The sequence below is a fragment of the Prinia subflava genome, chromosome Z, assembly GCF_021018805.1.
Source record: "Prinia subflava isolate CZ2003 ecotype Zambia chromosome Z, Cam_Psub_1.2, whole genome shotgun sequence".
NCBI classification, from domain to species: Eukaryota; Metazoa; Chordata; class Aves; order Passeriformes; family Cisticolidae; genus Prinia; species Prinia subflava.
This window is the reverse complement of record NC_086283.1, coordinates 57,338,311-57,362,759: the sequence shown is the minus strand read 5'-3', so window position 1 is coordinate 57,362,759 and position 24,449 is coordinate 57,338,311. Positions and strand designations below refer to the sequence as shown.

The 24,449-nt window shown below is 37.3% G+C and overlaps 1 protein-coding gene across 1 annotated transcript in view; it reads right to left on the bottom strand.

Moving 5' to 3' along the window:
- Window positions 1-24,449, bottom strand: part of KCMF1 (potassium channel modulatory factor 1) — a 45,063-nt gene that overhangs the window by 19,235 nt on the left and 1,379 nt on the right. Inside the window, exon 2 of the mRNA XM_063422348.1 lies at window positions 3,090-3,257. Coding sequence (XP_063278418.1) covers window positions 3,090-3,257 — 168 coding nt within the window. The remainder of the gene's footprint in view (window positions 1-3,089; window positions 3,258-24,449) is intronic.

Here is a 24,449-nt window from a genome sequence, read left to right as displayed (position 1 = left end):
ATTCCCCACTCTGTTTCCTTGTCCTTGATAAAATACTCATTCTTCACTAGCTATTCACTTTCCTCCATATCATAAGCAAAAACTGTAGGTTTACTGCTATTAAATTATTTTCATATCTTTGAAACAAACCTGTCTACAGATAACAGTACTGAAGTCTGTCAATAGCCAAGTAAACTACAATTCACACACCTAGTTACACTAACAGCCTTCCAGTTTGTGTTTCTAGTAACATCTTCCTTCCTTAAGAAAATTCCCTACTCATACTGGCATATATTACAAACATTCTCCTTTCATTTGACTTCTCACATCACCAGGAAACTACTGAAGACTTTATTAGCACTGTGCTTGTGGTGGTTTCATTCAGGATAGAATTTTCTTCACAGTGTGAAGTACAGGGTATCATCTTTTGAATTTGTGTTGTATACAGGGCTGATACTATCAAGATGGTTTTGTTACTGCAGAGCAGGGCCTTCACAGAGCCGAAGTCTTTTCTGCTGTTTGCACTGCTACAATAGTAAGGAAGTTGGGATGCATGTGAGGCTGGGAGGAGGCACAGCCAGGAGAGGTCACTCCAATTGACCAAAGGGAGATTCTGGACCATATGACACCATGCTCAGGATAGAAGGTATATGAAGGGGGGAAGAAGGAGGGAAGAAGAGGGGACATTTGGAGTGATGTGGTTTGTCTTTCCAGGTCATCATTAGGCATGATGGGGCCCTGCTCTCCAGAGATGTCTGACCACCTGCCTACCTGTGGGAAGTACTGAATCAATTCCTTGTTTTGCTTTGCTTGTGCGTATGATTTTTGCTTTCCCTATTAAACTGTCTTTGTCTCAAGACATGAGTTTTCAGCTTTTACCCTTCCAATCCTCTCCTTGATTCTGCTGGTGGGGAGGGAGCAAGTAACTGTGTGGGGCTTGGCTGCTGGCTGGGAATAAACCACAACAATATCACTTAGTTGCCAATTTTACCCTTGAGATTATTTTCTTCTCAGACTGACTATCTCAGACTATTAATATCTAACCTTGGTGATTTTTAATATTCACTAACACAACTATCCTAACAACCCTGAATCAGGTAATTTTAGGCTACTTCTACCATTTATTATTGATTTTCTAATTAAATTTAACACTGCTTAGCGCCTGATTTTCTGCATGTTCCTCAAAGTCACATGATCTCCTTAGGCACACAAGGCCCACTGAAAAGTCACCAGTTTCTTACAGCATCTGTACAATACTGTAACGTACATGCTTTATGTGTATTCTACGGGGAACTCTAAAATCAAAACATTTTAGGAATGATGTCACAGATCTTCCTGAACTCTAAGGAATATGTAATTTATCAATTTTCCCAATTCATTCTCCACTCTATAAGCTTAAAGGTCAGTAGTAATTCAGTACCTTCAGACTTTGCTGTGGCTCACAATTTGGTGATATTATTGTTCTGCAGAGTTAATCAAACCAGAAGTCTTACTGTAGAGCTGAGCTGCAGTATTTTCCTTCCTGATACTAGTTCTGTGGGAGCATGCTTCGATATCAAGCCATGCAAAATTTATAGACCTTGATTTCTTATTCTCCTTTAGCAAATAAACATCAAGCAACATAGAAGCTGCCGTTCAAATCCTATTACCCATCTCAATACTTTACTATGAATCTTCTTCCTGCATGCCTCTGTAATACACACACATAAAAGGCACTAAGCCAAAGGTACACTTATCAAAGACTTTCAAAAGAGAAGTATCCACGTTGCCAGAAAAAAAACATAATTCTCAGTCATTCTCAGTTTCTGATTATAGGCATTTTCTAAAAAAAAAAGTATAGCCTAGAACAAGTTCTCATTGTAGTACATGGAAATCTTTGACATTTAATGTTAATATGTTTCAGTCTTCTTTACCCTTATGATTTGTATTTAGTGCTTACAGCAATGCTGTCCTTTTAGCCCATGTTTAATACCCAAAAATAACTGTTGCTAACAGGTTAAGAAGTTTCAACTGTGCATTTCAAACAGTGATCTCAATCCCCAATACTGTACACAGAGAAAAAAAGAAAAGCCTGACAAGAAACATGTAAGTTAAAATAGGGGCATGTATTTTTGATAATGCACTAAATTATTTCCTTTCAAACCACGGACTCCCACAATCTGGATTTCTAAGGTCATGACCAGGTAGTCTCAGGGTAAGAGGAGCCCCGAGAAGTCCAAGAAAATTGAAGACAACTTCATATAAAGGTTGTTTTAAGAAACTGCATGTTTCTATATATAGCTATTCTCTAAACTTTAGACCAATAAAGTAAAAATTTTACTTCTGTTCTAAGCACAAAGGTAAAGAAGTTAGGACTTCAGCTTTTGAGAAATCATATTTAAAGGATTCAGAAAATGAAAATTACAGCTGCAACTACTACGAAAAAATACAGAAATGGTAGTCCCATGTGCTTGACATCAATACAAAATGCATGTCCAGCATCAGCAACATTGTAGAGCAGTGGATTGTCACAAAAGCATTTCTCACAAGTTACAACCTGTTTTAACTATGATGCAACAGAAACAACAAACTGGATAGGACACAAGAACAATTATTATTTATTTTAAATATTGACAAGGCTTTATTTTAGTTAGAAATAATGTTTGGATTAGGAGATCTACAAAGGAATTCCAAAAAGACTACATGGTAGTCCTAACCACTAATCTCTCACTCACTGTAGCCTATCACTGCCTTTCCTGTACTTACCGTCTCACAAAACCCACAAATGAACGATCGTCCTACAAAATCTCACCAGGATTTTTTTTTCTGCCTATAGACTGTCACTTTTAACTCTAGTTGCTGTTATTAAGTATATTTATTAGTCTGATAATCTGCTGTAATCAGACCAAAATAACAAAATCAGAAATACATATGCAGCAGTTAAGAAAAAAAAAATCAGTTCTTCTATCAAAGAAAGTATGTGTGCTTATTAGAACTCAAGAACTCAACTTGGCCCTTATTTTTAGAGCACTAATGGGGGAAGTGACTAATAATTAGAAACATGAAAATCAGCATTATGTTTGCAGGCACAATATAGCAATTCATTATTGGAGTTTGAAATTATCACTTACCAAAATCTACTCTTGTTAGTATGCACTGCATTGGATGGTCAGTTGTATGCCTTGTTGTTGTTGCACCACTTTCATAACAAGTTGCACACAGATCGTAATCGTAGCAAATTAAACACTTGTACCGGCGACCTCGAAAATTTCCTTTTAAACATGCATCACAGCTGACACCTGTGAACAAATAAAACTGCTTTAAGACACCAACAAATACACTTATTTTTTATAAGGAAGATTTGTTGCAATTGCCTATCAATAAAAGGAGCCAACCATATCTGACATGTGCAGCTGACATGAGACTCAATTTTTAATGCATTTGTGTCTTTAAAAGACACCACTCTCCCAAAATTAGGATCTTGAATTCTTGAAGTAAAGCAGACTCAAGCACCTGAAATAGTAACATGTTAAGTTAGTAAAGCTCTTTGGCTGCACCTTCCTACAGACACCTTTACCACCTATTATTGACTGGTATTTTGACTGTTCAGTCAGGAATTGTGCCACTTTCATAAGGTAAATTGTGTAAGGGCTGACCAAGAGTAAAGAAAAACAACCACCAAATCAACCACTGCCAAAAACATACTAGCTTTCAAGCATTTAATTCAACAATTCCTAATATTTTAATTCTGAGTAACACTGTAGTCAGACATTTCAAGTAGTGTAGAAATCAGAACCTTTGCGCAGATTTTTTTAATTTCGCCTCATCAGTTCTCTCCATTCTATTTCCCCCTTCAGCTCATTTTTTGCAATGTAAAGTAGTCACACTCTGTATCTGAGAAACACTTTATAGCTTCAAGAAGTTTTCAATTTTCTCTGTATGGTTTCAGTTCTCTCTGGGTTGCCTGGTTAAGTGCAGAAGTGACACTGTCTTGTAAGCTGCAAAGGCTAACACAAACATCTTTCAATTGCAGCAGTAAATTAAGGGCCTTCACGAAAGAAACCAGTGTTACAACCAACACAGGATTTGGATCAACACCTTCTTTTGGCATCACTTAAGATTTCTTCTTCATAGTTTGGTAAAAGCACAGGCAAGTTTAGAGCAAACTGCCAGAACAAAAGAGTCACATTAGCCATATCCCTATTTTTTTAAGCCTAGTTGTCAGAGGACTGGTGAGTTACAGAATTTTTTTTTTTGCATCTTTTTTGCATTTTTTTTTTACTCCACTCTGTCGCATCCAACATAAGCTTTACCACAAGTAATTCAGAAACACATCAATAAGCAATTTCTTTTGAATCTCCTCAACTTGTTCAAACAATTGCATCATTATACTTAGAGGAACAGTGAGCAAAAATTTTTTATCACTTTTGCCTTTAATTTCTTCACCTACTTGAGGGACAGCTTGAGGCACTAATAGCTTCTCATGTCTAAGCATGGTGCTTATATGAATACTGAACCTATTTTTTATTCACCTCACCGCTTATCTATTCTGCAAGCATCACTCTATGCAGAACAGCATATTAGAAGAAATGATCTCCAGAATCTTTGTTAATAGCTGAACTATGTTTTGAGGATGGCATGTTACCTTCTTCAAAATTGGTTTGGTTGGCTTAAAAAAGAAAAAAAAAAAAGGCCCTTCTCATTTAACTTCCCTTTCTCTGAAGTTTCATCCATAAACTCTGAAGTGTTTTTAACAATCTGATGATTTAAACACTGACAGCAGGCTAATTTCTGAGAGTACTTGCTTGCTAACTCTGTAGCCTGAGTTTCACTGCTTCAGTTGGTTTGCTTTTTTCCTCCCACGCAGAGACCCACAAAATTCTACCTATGCAGCATGCAGATCTCCCCAACAATGGATGCTGTACACACAACACTTAGCAGCTACTGGCAGCACGGCAAGTCTTTTTGTTGCCTTTTTGTTTCTAGAAAACAGATGATCAGCAAATTAGACATCACACTGAAATAGGCAGACTAGTTTAACCTAGAGTCTATATCAGACACTAACGTACTAAACGTACGTTTCCAATGTACTAAGCCATGCTTCTCCAGAAAGTAGTATTTTCCCACTCTATTTATTCTTCAAACAACTGATTTAAAGCCTCTCTTAAACAAACTCCTGTCATGTGTTGTCTGGAACATTTACATCATTCCTACTTGAAAACAGACATTTTTAAGAAACTCTCATTTACATATTTTCTTCATGTCAATACTTCTCCACATTATTCCAAACTGCAATCTCCATATATGATGTGATATAAACCACAACAATGTTTGTATCTAAAACTTTATAACATTTGCAGTGAGAATCTACCAGGTCTTCAAATAACAGATGAAATTTGTTACTTACGATCAATTATTGGAACATCTACAATCTGCTTCAGAGAAACTAATATTAGCACAACACATCCCTATGGCTGGTGAAGTCAGACCAAGAGAATAGCAGTGTTCTAGAGACAGCATTCTTTCTGTGTCTCTCGAAGTTGGTATTTTACAGCCACCACCACATCCTCTGCTCTGAGGAACAGGCTGGCAGCAAAGGAATGTACCAGGTTACACTTATATCCTTATCTGTAGCAGAGAATGAAAACTGCAAAAGAGAAAATTATTAAATTGAAATTTAGGAGTTAATCACATGGTTAAATCCCTGGACATCCCCTTGAATCCAGCAGGATCTCATTTCCAGAAATTATATTACTTATTTTTCCCTTTTTATGACAGTCTGAGCAAAGTCAGGCCTGACAGTTCTTCCTGTTCCTCTTCAATTCTACTATTTGGCTGCCAAAATCTTGACTATCTAGTCAACATGCAATCTACAAACTGAAGTAACCAAATAATTTCCTCCCACCTTATTCCTTCTACTACAACAAAAGCTTTTGATTTTAATCTTCTACAATTTAATCTTTACATCAACTTAAATTCTGAAAGTTCATTCTGCACAAACCTCAAACTCCCAAAGACAACATTTTATTCAGCACAGCGTGTATGTGTCTATCCAACATTTCCCTGCATTTACTTTATACTTCCAAGTATGGCAGGGAAGTAACAGATTCAAGACTGTCAGATTGAACATCCACAGGATGCATCCACATTAATCACTGGTTTTGTGAAAAAAAAAAAAAGAAAAAAAGAAAAAAAGAAAAAGAAAATAATAATAATAATATAAAAAATCCCACATTCTGGAGAAGTTCACTTTAAAGCAGAAAACAAAAGCACAGAACCAGCCAAAAGAAAAACGTGAGCAATCTGTGACAACTATTTAGATACATTTCTGACTTGCAAGAAGATTGACTTCTAAAAGAATCACAGAATTAAATCCTATTAACCCCGAACAACTTGCTACTCAATGAGAACTTCTGATTCACCTTATGAAAAATATTGGCTTGGAATGGTAAGAGTAAGAAATATCCATTTTAGTTACAGATTACATTACATCATAGATGATATTGAAGGCATCCTCAAATTTTGTTCTACTTTGTTACTGCTATACAAGTACCAAGATACACTGCATAGATCACATCTAATTAAAACCTTTCTGATCAGTATAAAATGCTCTTTTAACACAACATTATTCCACCAGAGGACAGCATTGTGCTAAAAGCCTAAGGAACTTTGGTTTACCTTTAACTACTAAACATCAGGTTCTGAAAATTTCTTTGGAAGTATTCCCCTGCAGTATCAACTCTCAGTCTCTCTAGCTTCACACTCTGAGTGAAGTGAGTCAGGACATACCTAAGAGTTCCATCAATAAAGTATGTAAAAAAGTATGTATTTTACCCCTCCACTACAGAAGTCTTAATATATTTTATATCAATCCCACATCATCTTTTCATCCAGGTCAATTATTTCAGCATTTAACATATAGCATGGTGAATGGTTTGATGAGTGAGTCTAGGAAAAAAGAAGTCCAAAAATGCTCTTTCCTGACACCTTTTGTATGTTAATCCTGATAGCCAAATATAATTTGATGTTATGACACTGAACTGGTTTTGCTAGAAATTAACTAAAATGAATGTAATTGGTCCTGGGTTTAATAGATACACCAAAGAGAGCACATAATCTGAATTCATAGTGAAGGAAAAAACACTGAAAAAAAAAATGGTTCAAATACTATATACATCAGGATCAATTTGTATTTACAATTACAAGCACAGCTATGAGGTAACATCAATGGAAGTGTCTGTAATGTCCCAAGCCATTATATCTTGGATCGACACACCTTTGTAAAAAAAGCCTAAGGTTTTCTCCCTTACTTGGTGTCCTCAGAAACTAAGGGTAATCAAAATAATGATATTAAAAGCCCAATAAACTGACTCAGACAAAAATTACCAGAGAAACTGTAGAAATCTCAGCTTTTTTTTTCTTGTAAAGAGCATACGGTCAAAGACAAGTAATACAGAGATACTGAAATAGGTTACAGCCTCACCATGAGGCCTTTATTAATACTTTGAATGTATTGTTTAATTTTTAGAAATTTCAAAGAAAGTATCAGTCATTACAAAACATTTTAAACACATATGAAGCCAGCATCTGAAGTATTCAAACAGTGAAAACAACAATTAACTCCAGATAAGAATATTTAGTGATTCTGCTGTTCCTGAGAATTAAATTCCTTTCTCTTAGCAATATACTGGAAGACACTAGTTTCATGGGTAGTTATCTGCATTTAGCATTCCTGTCAGCAGCTGAATATCCAAAATCCAACCTTCCAGCCAATTCTGTTTTGCAGTACCTGAAAAACAGGTACTGTTTTTCATTCATCAGTGCTCAGAGTGAGAATCACTGTATTTCTTTAATGCACAACACAAATACAAAATCAGCCAAACAATGATTTCTTCTCCAGAAAGAAAATGCCAGCTACTTAAGAATTTCTTCCTAACTTACATGACATACTGAAAGGAAGAAGTATCCTTCTAAAGACTAAAAGTATTACATGCAAGAGTACCACTCAGTCTCAAGGGACTGGACAAACTGTCAGGTTTCCACCTTTTAAAAACCCCAACTGAAGCATGCAAGTGAAAATTAAAAAGTCGTGCTGCCTCTTTTGTGGTACAAAAGGTTGCAACTTGTATACTGCATTTTATTTATATATTCTGAAGATCATACATAAAACTCCTTTCAAAATGCATCTGATATGTTTTAGTGTAAGATGCCCTTTTAAAGGATTGTTCTGGGTTACTCAGTTTTAGATAAACTTGCTTGACATTAACTATCTCATCTGTAGTCTACAAGCCAAACAGCAAGTCCAAACCTTAAGACATTCTACTTAAACAGTTCAGATGTTTCAAACACTGAAGAGAGGAAAATATATGCCACTTGATACTTAAAAAAGAAGAAATATCAATTGTTTCTTACTTTAATAGATTAATTTCTTAATGCAGACTACTTTGAGAGGTCAAATTCTAAAAAATTCTGCTATTTCTGTGAGCATTTCACCAGAAAAACCAAACAAATCAGTGAACGTTCGTTTTTGTTTACTTTTCCTCATGCTTACTAAAAAAATGTGAAAATAAACATTAAAGACACCTGCAACGTAGAACCTACTTCATCAGCCTTGCAGTTACAAGTACTGAACAGAAAATTTACACACTATACCCTTGAAAAAACCAAAAATGCTCTGTTCCCTCACACAGCCTGTGTGCAACACAGCTGAACATGCAGGATCTTCTTACAGCAAAGTGGAAGTAACCAGACTAAAAAGAACTAGTAGGACTAAAATTGCAAGCAGAGATGATGTTGACTTGGAAATGGACAAAAAAAGAGGAGAAAAGGGAGAGAACTGGGCCTACAAAAGGCTTTTGTTTTCTCCACTGCACTCCTCCTTCCCCAACATCTGAATCTGGTCACCTCTCTGTTGTCAACAACCATCACTAGCACAGTGCCTGATACTTAGAATCACAGAATCATCAAGGTTGGAAAAGACCTTTACAGTCATCAAATCCAACTGTCCACCCAGCAATACCACTGTAATCCCCTAACAACTAAACCATATCACCCAGTGCCAGATTCAGATGCAACTTGGATACCTGGCTCCCCTACCCCCTGGGCACACTATTCATATTCCTGACTAGCCTAAAGACTTCTTTTCTAATATCTAATCTGAATCTTCCCTGTCTCAGCAGCAGGCCCTTTCCTCTTGTCTTCTCACTGCATACATGTTGGAAGAGACAGACCCTATCTCGCTACCACATCCTTTCAGGTGGTTGTAGGGAGTGATGAGGTCCCCCTGGAGCCTCCCCCAGACTAAACAAATGCAGCTCCCTCAGCCATTCCATATTTTCTGGACCTTTTCAAGCCTTGTCGCCCTCCTCTGGGCACATACCAGCAGCTTAATGTCCTATTTAAAGTGAAGAAACAACTGAACACAGTACTCGAGGCTCAGCCTGAGCAGGGCTGAGGACAGGGCACAATCACTTCCCGCGTGTAAAAACAAAGAATCAGACAGTACAGCTGGCCCAGCAAGTTTCAGCCTTGATCCATGAGCACCAGCAGGCCTGCTGCAAAGTAAGTTTTTCCCATTTTTGCTTTCACATCCCAGGTTGTGGAAGTTATACGCACAACAGCTTCAGTCATCTTGGGCATCAGAAACAAGTGATTAGTAAGCACTTGCAAAACATGCCCAACTCTATACAAGAATCATGCAGGATTTCTGATCAAACCAATCTTGATTTCCAATTTAATACTTAATATTATCTCACGTGTCTCTTATCATTCAATTAATATAATTTAATTTGACCATCAAAACAACACAAAAACCTGCTAAAGTACTGTAAATGCATTAAAAATAAACAGATTGCAGTGGAGCACAGGAAGTTTGTAGCGTGGCAGCAAAGGAACCAGCACCAGACATGATTTTTATTTAACAACTCTGTTAATCTGGAAAATGGCAAACAGCATATGAACTCAATTAACAGAAAAATACTTACTGAGAAAGCTACCAACAGCTCCAGGGCAAGAAAATAACAGTAATAGCACTAAGCTACATCCTCTATCTAGTAACATCAATAGCAAAATTACTCACTCAATAAGACAGGACCATGTTCCTAAATTTGTTTCAAGATGAGACAACAGAAATACAGTGCTCAGGCAAGCACCAGCTAAAAGAGAAATGGGCCAGGGGAAAGCATAACACACACAAATGATTTTTAATGTGTAAGAGACATGAAGAAAACTAAAATCCTAAAAAAAAAATTAAACAAAAAATCTGGTACTTCTCTGTTGTTTTTATCCTAAAAAAAATAGGATACAGTGGCCTTAGAAAATAAACCTTCACACATTTTGGACTGCTATTATTTAGGAAGTGTTTTATAAAAAAGGGAAAAACACACAAGGAGAATAAGACACACGTCCCAAAAGGCTTGAGAGACAACTGAGTAATACAGACCAGTCGAATAGAGAAGTAAATATATTCAAAGAATGCTTTTTCTATGAGCCACTGTTCTAGGCAGATAAGAAAAAAAACCCCACAACACTTGGTAGAGGCTAAGAGAAGCTTAGCTGAAATTAACTGTTTAGGTACACCTTAGACATAGCTCTGGTGTAAGAAATACACACTCAGCTTTACCTTCTTTTGTACTATTAAACTCACTCCTGGTCCTTTTAAATATTACTCAAATAGGCAAACATGGCAAGCTTTTCCCACCCTGTGGGATGGGGAAAAGGCAAGATTTATCACAGGTAAGAATGCAGGAAATAGGCAGTACTGGCTGGGAATCCAAAGAGCTGGAAGTGAAAGACAGAAAGTCTGCATGCAGCAAGTGCTCCAGCTTTAGTAGTAATGCTTTGTGATTACAGGTCTCATAATAGTTCAGACTTAAAAGACTTGCACCAAGTGGTCTGGAAATAAACACTTTTCAAATCATGAAAACACCATCTAGAAAGCAGCTGGAAGAGGAAGGGAAATAAAAGCAAGTGGTTCCTCTCATCATTAAAGAAAGCAGCAATGCCTAACACAGGGCAACCACACCTAGATTCCTCCCAGCCAACTCAGGTCATAGAGATGAGCACAAAGACACCTTCAAACTTAAAGACTACTTTCAAAATCATCATTTTGAATAGCATCACACTGTCATAAAAGGAATTCATCTTTCCTTAACATCACAAGAGGTCAAGTAACTTGTAAAAATAGTGAAGTCTCTCTGAACACAACACAGAGGGGAAATAGGAGGTTTAACTCCTACAATTTATTAATTTAAATAGTTGCAATATTCTATCCTGGGCTTTCTCCAAGCATTTTTCTTACTCTGAACATAAACAGACTGCCTTGGCAACTTTTCCTCCCACTCTGTTACAAAGAACTGTTTCTCAGATTGATAACATGTCTCCAGAAACTACAACTGCTTATGGATAGGAAGGCTACACCAAAAGAATGCCACGCGAAATACAATAACCTAAAGCAAAAAAGGTTTTATGTCTACTTCCATTAGGTTTTGAGTTTGTTCCATTCCTCTCTCCTCCTCTTTCCAGTTCTTCATGGCACAGACCTCTCTCCTAATTCAAACAATCACAGAATGGTCTGGGTTGGAAGGGGTCTTAAGGATCATCTAGATTCAATATCCCTGCTGTGGGTAGGGACATCTTTCAGTAGATCAGGTTGCTCCAAGCCCCATCTAAACCAGCTTAAATACTTCCAGGGATGGGGCATCCACAGGGTCTCTGGGTGACCTGTTCTACTGCCTCATCTTCAAAAGAATTCTTTTAACACCTAATCTAAACATGTCCTCTTTCAGTTTGAAGCCATTCTCCATAGTAAGAAGTCCCTCTCCAAATTTGTTGTAGGCTCCCTTCAGGTACTGGAAGGCCACATTTAGTGCATTCTTTTTTCAGGCTGAACAATTCCAGTTCTGTCAGCCTTTCCCCATAGGAGAAGTGCTCCATCCCCCTGATCAACCTGGTGGCTTCCTCTGGACTCACTCCAACAGGTCCATGGCTTTCTTGTGCTGGCACCCTAGAGCAGGATACAGGGTTCCAGGTGGAACCTCACCAAAGTGGAGCAGAGAGAAGAATCTCCTCCCTCCCCTGCTGCCCACGCTGCTTTGGATACAGTTGGCTTTCTGGGCTCTCAGATCATGTCCAGTCCCACCAGCATGCTCTTTCATCCACCAGCATCAAGCTCTTCTAGGTAGGGCTCCTTATATGTTCATACGTTCCCTGCATTGGCAACACAACCATTTGTCAGCCATAACAAATGCCTTACCTTTCCCCTTGTTTTTCTCATTAGGAAGAGTTTCACTGAGCTTTATTTCCTACAGTTTTGTTTTTCGTCCCCTTAATCTCCACATGCATAAAGAACCAAAGACAATCAAAGTATTATGTTCTGGAACATTTCCCTGATTGTCCTGATCATCTCACAGACATATCCAACTTACTTTTAAGAATAATTTACTAACCACTCTATTGGAACATGTAACATAATTTTTCTAAAGAGCTTCCACTCTATCACTAAACACTAAAAGCCATCATTAATTTCCAGATCAAAGCTCAAAAGTCTTCCGTATTAAGTACTTAAGTATTTTTAATGTAATTAGCTCATTTTCCTAAACAAGACTCAGATGCTTTATTTGCTGAAGCACAAAATAAACCAGGTGTCAATAATACAGCATTTTATCCAAACAGATAAAACATACTTCATGATTTAAGAAAAAAGAAGAGGGATGATCAAACACCCTTAAGGTCTCACTGGTAACTATAGGCTCTGCTCCAACGCTAGAGCTACAAATTGCACGAAACTGTATTTTAAGGGTAAAAAGGATTAAGTGCAACAAACAAATTTGACAGATCTTCACTGAAAAGTTTTTAAGCAATCTACTAGAAAAAAACCTGTAGTACAAAGATACTAGTGAGGAAAACCCAGATAATGAAACAGGAAGGTGGACATGCACGAGGTTTTTAGCTGTTTTACCTCAATTTCTGCCTCTTGGAATCACAAGGTTTTCCTTTACATTATCCGACTAACTTAAAAGCTCTGTTCTCCACTGCCCACTGCTTGAATCCCACACAAAAAATTGGTTTTCACCCACTAAAGGTTGAGCTTCTTCAAGTCCTCAAAGTTTATGAGCAAAATCACTCATCCTCAAACTTGCATCTTCTGCAACTAATACCTTCTTTAAATATGTACATTGTTTTTTAAGACTGCCTCACTGCACACTGTGTTGGACTTGTTTGACGTGTGTCAAACAAGCAACCACAAATACAGCAAGTCTTCTGGTCTACACATAACTGTAAACTAGGGGTAACCCTGAACTAAACTTGGTATGAGCTTGATACCCCTTCCATTTCCCTTGACAGCGTTCCAGGTGATGTCATGGGGATGCATGGATGAAGAGACACCTTCCACTCATTCAGCAAAACAGCACATCTACAGTCCTGGTACAGCTTCAAGACAGCTGTTAACAGATTTTCTGAGCTCTCTACTAACTACTGCAACACACCACCTATTACAAGACAGTACGTATTAGCTACTCTCCTTCCAGGTTCTTCTGCATGTGCTAGAGCTGGCAGCTACCTCACTTCGCCAACACACCTCTAATCAGAGCAGTCAAATTCAGAAGCAACTCAGCACTTCTTACCTTCACAAAGTTTATGGTTCTGTCAGACTATAAAATTTTTCAGGATGAAAGACGTACACCAATGCACCTGAAATGCCATCCACACAGAAATATATTTTACAGTTAAGGGGTTTGTAAGGGTTTTTTTCATATACAGACATCTTTCAGTACAGGTAACAGACCAAATGTTGTAATTTAGAATCTACGGTACAGTCAATAGTGAACTATACAGTCAATATCCATTTTTCTTGTGTACAATTAGAGGATGCCTATAATTGTTGCAGGAGGAAGATAAAAGGACCCAATTGCTTACACACAACCTGTTTCACCTTCTTTAACCCTAAGGCTTGCTCAATCCTGATTATAGGCTATCAGACCTCCTCTGCAGTTTCTAATTTCTGAGATACTCCTGAGTCCAGCAGCTTCTCTACAGTTTTTCAATTAACTAGTACAAACTACAGCTTGGACTTTAAAATTTGCTATACACTGTCAAGATCTCCAAATGCTCAGCACTGTGAAAGAACATGCAAGCAATGTCATCTTACTGATTAAGGACATTTAATGCCATGTCCTATTACACAAGCTAAGAAAGTATAAGCTAGTGTCTTGGCTTCTTTTCTTGGGAAATGATATTTTTGAAGAAGGACATTTAGAAGAAGGAATAATAGATTTGGAAGCAGCTCAACACAACATTTAGTGCAAGTATGATAAGAGTGTTCATCAGCAGACAACTTGAAATACTTCCTCTGAAGAGATACATCATGGTAATTCTCAAAGTTAGAGCCTGGAGTCCTGCATCTCATTCAATCATCACCTTGAAGTACTTCAGTCTTGGCTAAATAAAGGTATTCTAGCATGCAATTTCCAGCAATCCATTCTTTCACTTTCTGGTCATTTTCCTTTAATTCCTAATGCTTCCAGGAACAAAATATTAACTGAGCTTTGAGGTACAGTAGGAATGATACCTCTCAGTAACTGGCTTCAATATTTAAGAGCTGGATAATATTCTAACAAACTATGACATAACCCAAAACTTATTAATATCTTCCATTTATACTTATTTTTCAATGTGACATGAGTTAAACTTTAGAGTTTGTTGAATCTTGAGTCTTGCAGATTCTCTGCTTCTAAATAAACTTCAGACAGCAATCTGCAACCACACAAAAACATTATCAATAGCAACCTCTGTCAGTACAAATTTGACTAATAACAGTTAATTATTCAATTATCTACACTATAAAGACAAGTTTATATTCTAATGAATCTTGTATATCTTCATTTACAAAGCTACTCTTCTACAGCAAAATCTCAAGCTGTTTTTTCTCTGCTCACCGCAAGTGTCTTTCAGAATAAGGAACAGTGTATATTGTCAGATCCTGCCCAGCATTTCACAGGCCTTACTGCAAACAAAGAAAAGATACATGGAGATCACAGTATCCATTCTTTCTGAATTCAGGAAGGCAAATAGGCTTTTATTTGTTTTTGGAGTTTTCTAAAATTGAAGATAACCAAGGGAGAAGAGAGCTGGAAAGTGTGTTTGACCTACTCTTGAGTCGAGACACTGCAGTTTCTATTGCATCTTCTTAAACCCGCAAGATATCTAATTAATGTAATCAACAGGTCATGGTTAACAGCAGAAATAACTGACTTCCATCTGCACAGTCAGAGATCACACTACACTTACTGAAATTTTTATCTTATCAGAACACAACAAATGATAGCAGGAAACAGGTATGGAATTAAAATCATCTGAGCTATCTTATGCACATCTAGACTGAAAAAAGCTTTGTCATTACATAGAAAACTCTGAGTAACTCTTTACAGTTACTTTTGTGACGCTTACATGTCTTTCTTCGAGGGCATCTTTGAAACCTCTTTCCCAAACTTACCTCCGTTTCCATAACTAGATTCAAAGAGTCTACTTTGGACATGTGAAAAGTAATACTACCAATAATTCAGGAGTTGAAGTTAGTAGCCTTCTTTGCTCTCTGAAGTAAAGACAGAGGAAACTCTGGCAGCTGCAGTGGCACAATTATGTCAGTCCAGATGTGATCTTTGCTCCAGGACTGTTACTCTTGGTAAAGCTGCTCTCACAGACTCACTTCATCAGTGGATCATAAGCTGCTTCTCACTATAGAGATCTTTCACTTCTAGATATAGCCCACACCTCAGCTTGCATGATGAAATACATGCAACAGCTGTACACTAAACTCCATTTGTGTTAGGTATATCTCAGCACTCCTGCCTACATTAAAAGCATATGCAAATATGCTGTAATTCAAACACTTGCTTTGTTGAGTAGAAGAGATGTGATGGTATCCTAAGTACAGAGAAGCCCTTCTGCCCAAACCACAGACTTCTTCAGAGTTCATTTCCTTCTGTCATGAAAGAAAGTTCAGTTGACAAGGGTTTATAATCAAGACCCAAAGGCGTTTAAAATTCATTCCACGTGAACAATGATTTCTGTGTGTGTAATATACACAGAGATAAATGTGCAAAAATATATTTCCAGTAAAACTGAATGTCGATTCTTACCACAATCATTTATTTGGAGATAAAGACAGAAGTTACTGATAATCACACAGGAGGTCCTTACGACTATACACTAATGCATTTGTGACCTTGAAGATTATGTGCGATCTATTGCTGCTGGAGTTAGGATACTTGAGATACCTATCAAGTCCTCAGAGTATCACCTGTTTAACAGCTCACAGCACTGCTCTCCAACCAGGCACCTCCAAGACACTGCTACTCAACTGCAAAGTAATTCTAATGTTGTCCTTGGCACACACCCAGGTGATTATTTCCAGAAGCGGCCATGAAGTTTCTCCTGTACCATCAAGCATCCAGAAAGCAACCCTGTTGGTCTGAAAATTCTTTTAAAATTACAACCCTAATATGAATATTCATATTTTTACCTGTCACATTAATTTATGCTGATTTCTACGCTGTTTATATATAGATTTCACCTCATCCTTTCAAATTCTTAGAGTAAATACATTCTTAAAGAACAAGCCATTAGAAATCACCTTCAGTCAAGAATACTGGCTGCTTTAGTATCAATAAGCTAATAGTAAATAGCATTTACTCTAGGAATCAATTGTTACTGAAGAGTTTTGTAAGCAATGACTCTGCTCAAGAAATAATTAAAGAATACATCAGCCACAACCTAGTAAAACTTCCACTACTAAAGGCACCTCATCTCATCAGCGAACAAACAAAACCAAACACAAACCAATCTCTGTATCTGGCTGCCTAAAACCTTTCTTACTTCTTTTTGAAGTAAGCAGGGGCAAGTTGTGCACCAAGAACCTCTGCTTTTCAAAGACGCTTGCAGCGGCAGGCATTAAATTTCTACTGCACTTGCACCCAACAGGGTGCCAACAGTCTACAGCTTCCCAAGGGGTTGTTGAAAATCCCACCCCAGAGAACTCAAAGGAGGAAAGTAGCAGAGGGAGAGCACAGCAAGGAGAAGAAAGAACAGTGACAACAAAGTAAGATGGTAAAGGATAAGAGATCAAAGACAAAAAGAAAGAAAGCAAAGATAATTTATCCTACCAGAGACAGCACCTCTTGTCAGTCAAGACAAGAAACATTGCCTCCCAAAAAGAATCTGGCACCAGGAAGTGGCAGAAGGAAGGAAGTGGCCAAATCTGACCTGAGGTAAGAAAAAAAAATGCAGTTACAATTTTTTTTCAGAACTCTGTCTGTTTCATCTTACTTTTGCAGTATATTTTTTTAAACCTTTTTTTAATTAATATTTTTCTTCAGCGGGATTTTGCCAGTGATGACAGTGTGATAAAACAAATCAAATGTGGAACAGTATCAATAGTATTTTAATAAAAATGGCAAATTAAAGACAAATTTTGAGTAATATGGGGACCTAATATGAAGGGATAGCTGCAAACAATACATGCTAGTGAAATGTCCCAATGAGTAAAAATTTGGAAGAATGGACTTAGATCTATAAAACTCATTGCAATGGAGTACAAGACCGCTAATTTCTACCTGGAGGAGATTTTGCTGACTGCCTATTGGCATGACAAAATTTACACTTGATATCACATATGCGCATGGGAGAAACATCACAGTCTCTTGTGTCCACGTTCCAAGTTTGTTGCAATAAAAAAGTTGTACCAGGTCTCCAACTGAAAATGGGGTGACTTTTAGAGACAGTCTCCTAGAAGCTCCAAATTAAGCAATCACAACAGAAAGAACTAACAAAAACATGAACTTCACTGCAGGGTGACAAAGGAGCAATAAAAAGGAACACTCATAAAAAGCAAATTATAGACTACGCCTAAAATTTTTTACATATATTTAAACATTGAAAACAGAAGAAAATAAAACTTCCACCAAGTCAATCCATCCATTCTCCCCCTATCAACTTATCCAAACTACATTCTCAGAACAAACCTGGCAGGTGGGGCAGAATCATTTTTTCCTAACATGTCAGAGGCTCCAATGACTTCTTCTAGTCATAGTTAAAAATTAATTCCAAATTAGAACAAATAACTTCTAGTGGTACAAATAAAGAGGTGCATAGATCTCTGATACACAGTTCCAAAACTTCTGTGACGTTGCCTCACAATTTTTACTTGGCACAGATCTCACTTCTAAACTTAGTAAATGACAATAAGCCACCAAAAACTTTTCAAGTAGATCTGAACTGAAACACTGGGTTTATACTTATTTTCTGAAACAGTGAAACTAATGAGCTTGTCTCTATGCCTCAGACTGAATTATAAATGCTCTTACTTTACAAAATGCTACACTGAGAGAAAAACGTGGATAACCATTAGGGCTAGATATACAGAAAACTGTTGGAGTAAGTCCAAACCAGACACTCAAGTGACGCTTAAGGGAAAGGGAGCTAAGATTTAAGATCCTTGACAGCCACATTTGAATCAGAAGTAGTTAAAATACCTGGAGGAAAAAAGTTTAAGATAAAATTCAAAGCTTTAACTGTTAAATCTGGTTATGAGGTAGCTTCAAGAACAATCAACAAAAAATTCTCCATAATCTCATCACACAGTGTACAAAAAAGCAGTTCAATTTTATTCCTCCCCTTGAATTCATGAGACTTCTTATATTCGAAAAGGGAGATCACAGACTCCTTTTTATCCAGTGATACCTTTCTTTCAGATTATCTATCAGCCTTTATGAGACAAACATCTTTTCAATTTCTGTCCATACAGTAATACCCCCTCACGTATCCCAACATCCTGAGTCACTAACAGCAACGTGCTTGAGTTTTCTGAACTGGTCATAGTACCTTAATCATGTTAATTATGTTGTTTCTGTATGAGTGAGCAACACTTCTGCTTATAGCTACAGTTTTGTATACCCCTTCTCAATTATGTCTCCATTTTCAGAACCTACAGCTACCAAATCTGCTCATCTGTTGAAATTCCTGTAGAGGGGAAGAACACACTGCATGTGGAGGATTTAGTCCAAATGATTCCAGGAACAAAAACCATGAAAGTCCACCACTTTACTTACATTAAAATATATGTATCCCTATTATCAATCTATAGTCAGAATCTATCAGATGTCATCTAACACAATTATATTCCTTCCTCAAAAAAACCCCACGTTACTCAGTGCACCAGCATGCATGATGTTCAGTAAACACACAGGAAAGTCCCTGTTTGTTTTGTCCTCCCTGGTCAGCCTGAGCCCTTAGCTTTCACACAATTCAAAGAAATTTGCACTGACTAAGAATTTTCTCACTGCCTTCTCTCCACAAGCATTTTATCTACAGCATTTCAGTGCAGCCCAAAGATCAATGAATTAACTTTAAAAACACTTCTAAGCAAGATCTCACTTCTCTTGAAATAGAGGGAAACCACTGGATGTAAAGAATAAAACTCCAAGTCCGCCGAACCCCATCATCCAATCTGAGATGCCAAACGACGAATTTATAAGAATTCCTGATTTTCTACAACCAAGTGTTTTTTCAAAGCTCACCGCACAGTTAACACAGTTGCAGGTGTGAACGCTCAGATCCCAAAATCCCAAACCAGGTCTTCACACGGAACAAATAGCTAACAGCTACCTGCGAATTCCTGAGAAAGCAACATACCTAGCAGTTCACATGAACTGCAGCAGAAGATAGGACAGTTGATCCAGCTTTCCACAACAAAGCTCCACTGTCAACACCTTGCCATCCTTTCCTTCTGTAATGTCTCTAGCTGCTCATTTGCTGTACGCTCTTTAATACTGAGCAGTGGTCTAGCTTAGAGAACCATCCTGTACAGTCTAAAGAATGCAGCTGTATACAAAACAAATATACTCAAATGAGGCTGAATTATTGTTGTCTCTGGTACATCCCAATTCCTCTGCAACATTCTTCAAATATGCTGCTGTGTCCAGCAGCTTCTTGAATGCATTAACACTGCAGTTACTGCTTTGGTTTCATATTTAATAACAGAAGTAACATGAAGATACAAAAATGAACAATGACACAACTCTCTCTCAAATGCTATCAGTAATGTAAACATGCAAAAGTATTTGAAAAGTCTTATTTTTATTTAACATACATGAATTTTATTTTTTGTCCAGTAGCACTGAAGCAATTTTCATGGCTCTACAAATTTCCTCTGGATCCCTTCTTGTTCAAATAAACATTTGGAAGAGAGCTTTTTCAACATTTGTCTTCTTTCTTCACCCCCACCTAATAATGTCAAAAGTATCACAGTTCTGTTCCAGTTTTCCTGCTCAAGATATAGGCTATCAGCCTTTCAACATCGATAATTTAGATCTAATCATTTTCTCCCTTTTCCCATGATGGTGAGAAAATTACTTTTTATAAGGACCTGAGAGAAAAAATCTTCTTCCTTTATAAATACTTTTGGAGGTCCTTGTTCAGACACTGCAGCAACAGCAGCAGCTAGGTTCACAGAGATTCCTAAACCAGAGCCAGAACCATTGTTTTAAAACCCAGCTGCCACAAAGCCAGTAAGTATCTTGCCAGTTAAAGTATGAATTCTGTTTCCAGCTCTTTTTATCATTAAGTGATGATTCAGTTTTCCTACTGAAATCAAACAAGTTTAATAAAAAAGCAAATTACTATGTTCAAATATTTCTAATCACATTTGCAGCTGTTTACATTTAACGTTTACATTTTTTTGTGCCTAAACACAGCTCTCACTAGTCAAATTGTCACACTAACTTTTTTTCAGATACTGCACTACATCTGTAATTAGACGCATTAATAGGCTATTATAGAGTAAAACCAACAAGAGTACAAAATACTTTGCATATACAGTTAGAAAATGCTTTGGCAGACTCAAACACTAGTGCAAATTCAAAAAAACTCACTGTTTTATGTTACATGTACAACTCAATCCAGACTTACTTTCTACAAAATAGATCTCAGCAGCAGAAACACATGCAAGAATTTGTTATTATTCTGCATTGTGAAACAGCAAACTCCTTGTTTGGAGAAGATGCAAGCAAAGTAAGCACTGGAAGGCAGCAAGTTGTAACTGGTCTCACAGAGGTACATTTCATTATTACATGCCACACTTCACCAACACTGTATCTTTAGTACTTTGTACGAAAAATATGTAGTCTTAAGTGAATTGTAAGTTTTACATGCAAAAATATATTAATTCTGCATTTTGTGTGGCACTTTTATAATTAACACCATAAGAAATATGAAGTTATGCACCAACTGGCTGAGCATTATTGTGACAGGAGTTTGTAGTATCCTTCTGCAGCTCAAGTATGACACAGTTACTCAATCATTACAAAGGGCAGAAATTTCTCTTGCTATTAATGTTATCAAAAAGTTTGTTTCAGATTAAGTTTTATGTTTTGTATTGTGACCTTACAGAAAACCTCATCAACCCAGACTCCCAACCTTTTCCCTGTATAGCTAGAGGACTGGAGCTAACATTACCCTTATACTAATGCTTTTCAAGTGGTTGGTATATATTCAACTATAACTATGATTTCTTGAACTTCAAAGATGAAGTTACACCCATTTCTTTTTAAATGTTTACTTTATTTAGCTTTCCAATACAAATAAGGCCTTGATTTCAGTATCTCTATGCAACACATTTATGTATGCATACAAAGAACAGAAGCACAGGAACACTGGCTCCCTCCACTAAAAGGATCTCAAAGCCAGAGGAGAATATTTGGCAAGGCCATGTGGTCCTGACAGTCACTGCTCCCCCTTCCTAGCTGTGTTACCACCATCCACTCACAATTTACTTCATGTGGGACTAGGATTAACTGCAGACCTTTGCTGATACATAAGAAACACTGACAAATGGGGACCTGCAAAAAAACCCAGCACTCGCATTGCTGACAGTTCTTTGCAGCTTAAAGACTACCCCCTTTTGAGAGAACAGGTAGAAAAAGATGAACTGGGTCTGGGAGTGAGGCACAGAGCATGAGAGATGGAGAACTAAGTGATTCAGGTGTTATGGAACTGGGAGCCCTCTGGAGATGCCAGCTGTAGGGAATCTGAACCCAGGCCAGTTAATGTTGTTGTGACCCAGTTCCACAAAACAAGTTGCAAAAATGGTCTTGTAATGATATTCCTGCAAGTTGCAATTCTAGATTTTTCTGCTGTCCTGGGTGGTGTCTACTGCCAAACAAGAGAATCATTGCCAGATACATGTTCACAAAAAGACATAACCTTCCATAAGCAAAATACCTTCTGGTAAACTTTCCAGAGCATAAAAAAAAATTACCTACCTGTTCCTTGTAGACTGCCAAATATTAGCACCACATATTCCTCCACAGGGACACTAACCCAGAGAAACACAGCATATTGTTCCTATAAAGGGAACAACATGAAATCCAAGACCAGGGAATGACCTCATGTTGCATTCTACAAAACCAGAGGCAAAGAACAGCTAGTCGCTTAACACCAAATCACATAACAAAAACCGTTTTGAAAAATTAGAGGAGTCTAGCAATACCAAGAGATAAATAATTAACTCTTGACAGCATTACCAAGGAAGTCCATTGAACACTGAATAAACACATTAAAAAAAGCAACACTGATTCAAATTCTAGCTGGTGTCCATTTTCCTGGATTTGGGAGACACAGGAGTCTGGACCTCGTGTGAAATGAGAGCACAGTGAAAAGGCAGACTGTGGTGAAACTTTTAGTGAAGGATAATAAAATCTCACTTTAAAAAAACAAAACAACAAAACCAACTAACCAAAATACCCAAAACAATTGTTTTGCACAGATAATTACACCAAAAATCGCAATGTAAAGTAAGCATTAATCTCCATCAGATGCCTTACAGCCTACTTAAAGTCCCAAGCCTTTAGAATTCTAACTTCTCCAACATTTACACATCCAGATGCATACTTTTCCACCATAAACTGGTACAGCATCCCAATTCTGTCAAGAAATATCAATAAATCTTGTTTGTAAGTTTGTGTTTGGATCATTTTAGAGAAAATACACAGAAAAAATTCAACATAAATGTGACTGAAGCTTACTTTTTCCCTATACCATATTCTTTCAAGACAGTCATCCCCAATCTAATCATACTGGATGAAAAACTGTCAGAACTGTGAATAACCTTGCACAGTTCTGAAGCAAGAATCACCTTTGTTTTGAGTATATAGTTTCTATGGATTTCCAGTGTCCTACCAAAATCAAGCTCCCAAACCTCTTCACCATAAAGCTGGAAAACCATCCCTCCCATACTAATATGTGTTATTCTATCCCTGTAACCTAAGTTGCCTAAAAGAACACATCTGAAGTGTGAAGAGGAGAATCATTGAGAAATTAAGAGACAGACTGGCTTAAAAAAAATCACAAAGGGACAGTGGTAGATGTCATTTTTAATCTCACAGTGTTCTCATGGTTTCAGGAATGCATTGCTCACACACAATTACCTAAGAAGTCTACATCCAGGATCCAAAACTACCAAAACTCACACTTGCTTCCCAATTAAGTAATTAATTAGGCAATTACCTCTTTTTTCTAACTAGGTGTGTCTAAAATAAATCTGCTTTTAAGCCCAGTTTCATTAACAGTCATTCCTTCTAAAAATACCAACAAATATCAAAGACAGGAAATGCAATTTTCCCTGCTACAAACATCTAACAACCAAAACGAAAATTCATGCTATAGTTTCCATAAGAAGCACACAAGAAAACTTACTTTCAAATTCTATTTTAACAGAAAGACAGGGCTGGAATGTCTTCTTAACACACATCATCACTTCTTATAATAGTCCATGCACTTGTCACTGAAAACCACTAAAGAACAACATATGATAACCCTTATCACTATGATAAAACTTCCATAATTTTGAGCTGTTCAAGTTCGAAAAGCCTGTATTTCACTACCGTACATTAAAGAGAGTATTATGGATACATACATGACAGCAGATACTTACAGACTGCACAATCCTGCTACACCACCAATAGCAACTTTGTGATCAATGATAATTTTATTTCAGTTGAAAACTGCATATTTAACCATAAAGAAATCCATCTCCATCCCCATGGGAAAACACGAAGGGGGGCGGGAAGAAGGGGAAAAAAAGCAGCAGTCCTACTAAGCTTTAACTTTAGCAAGTAAGCAACCAAAAAAAGTTAGTGGATTCAGGGAAGACAATACTTTGACAGAGATGGATATGTACTAGCACACACAAGAAGTCTGCAAAATACTGCAACACACACCGAAAACCCATCACATATACAGCACTGCCTAAAATCAAGCTACTAACTAGAAGCCAGCAGTATGAGCCGCAAATATAGAATTCTCCTATATTTCTGTTAAAGTATTTTACCATTAGATGAAACCGAGAAATGCTAAATTACCTAAGAGAAAATGAAGGTAATACTGAATTAATTTCCTAACATGGCAGAAAGTTACCTTTTCAGATGACAACCCCTGGT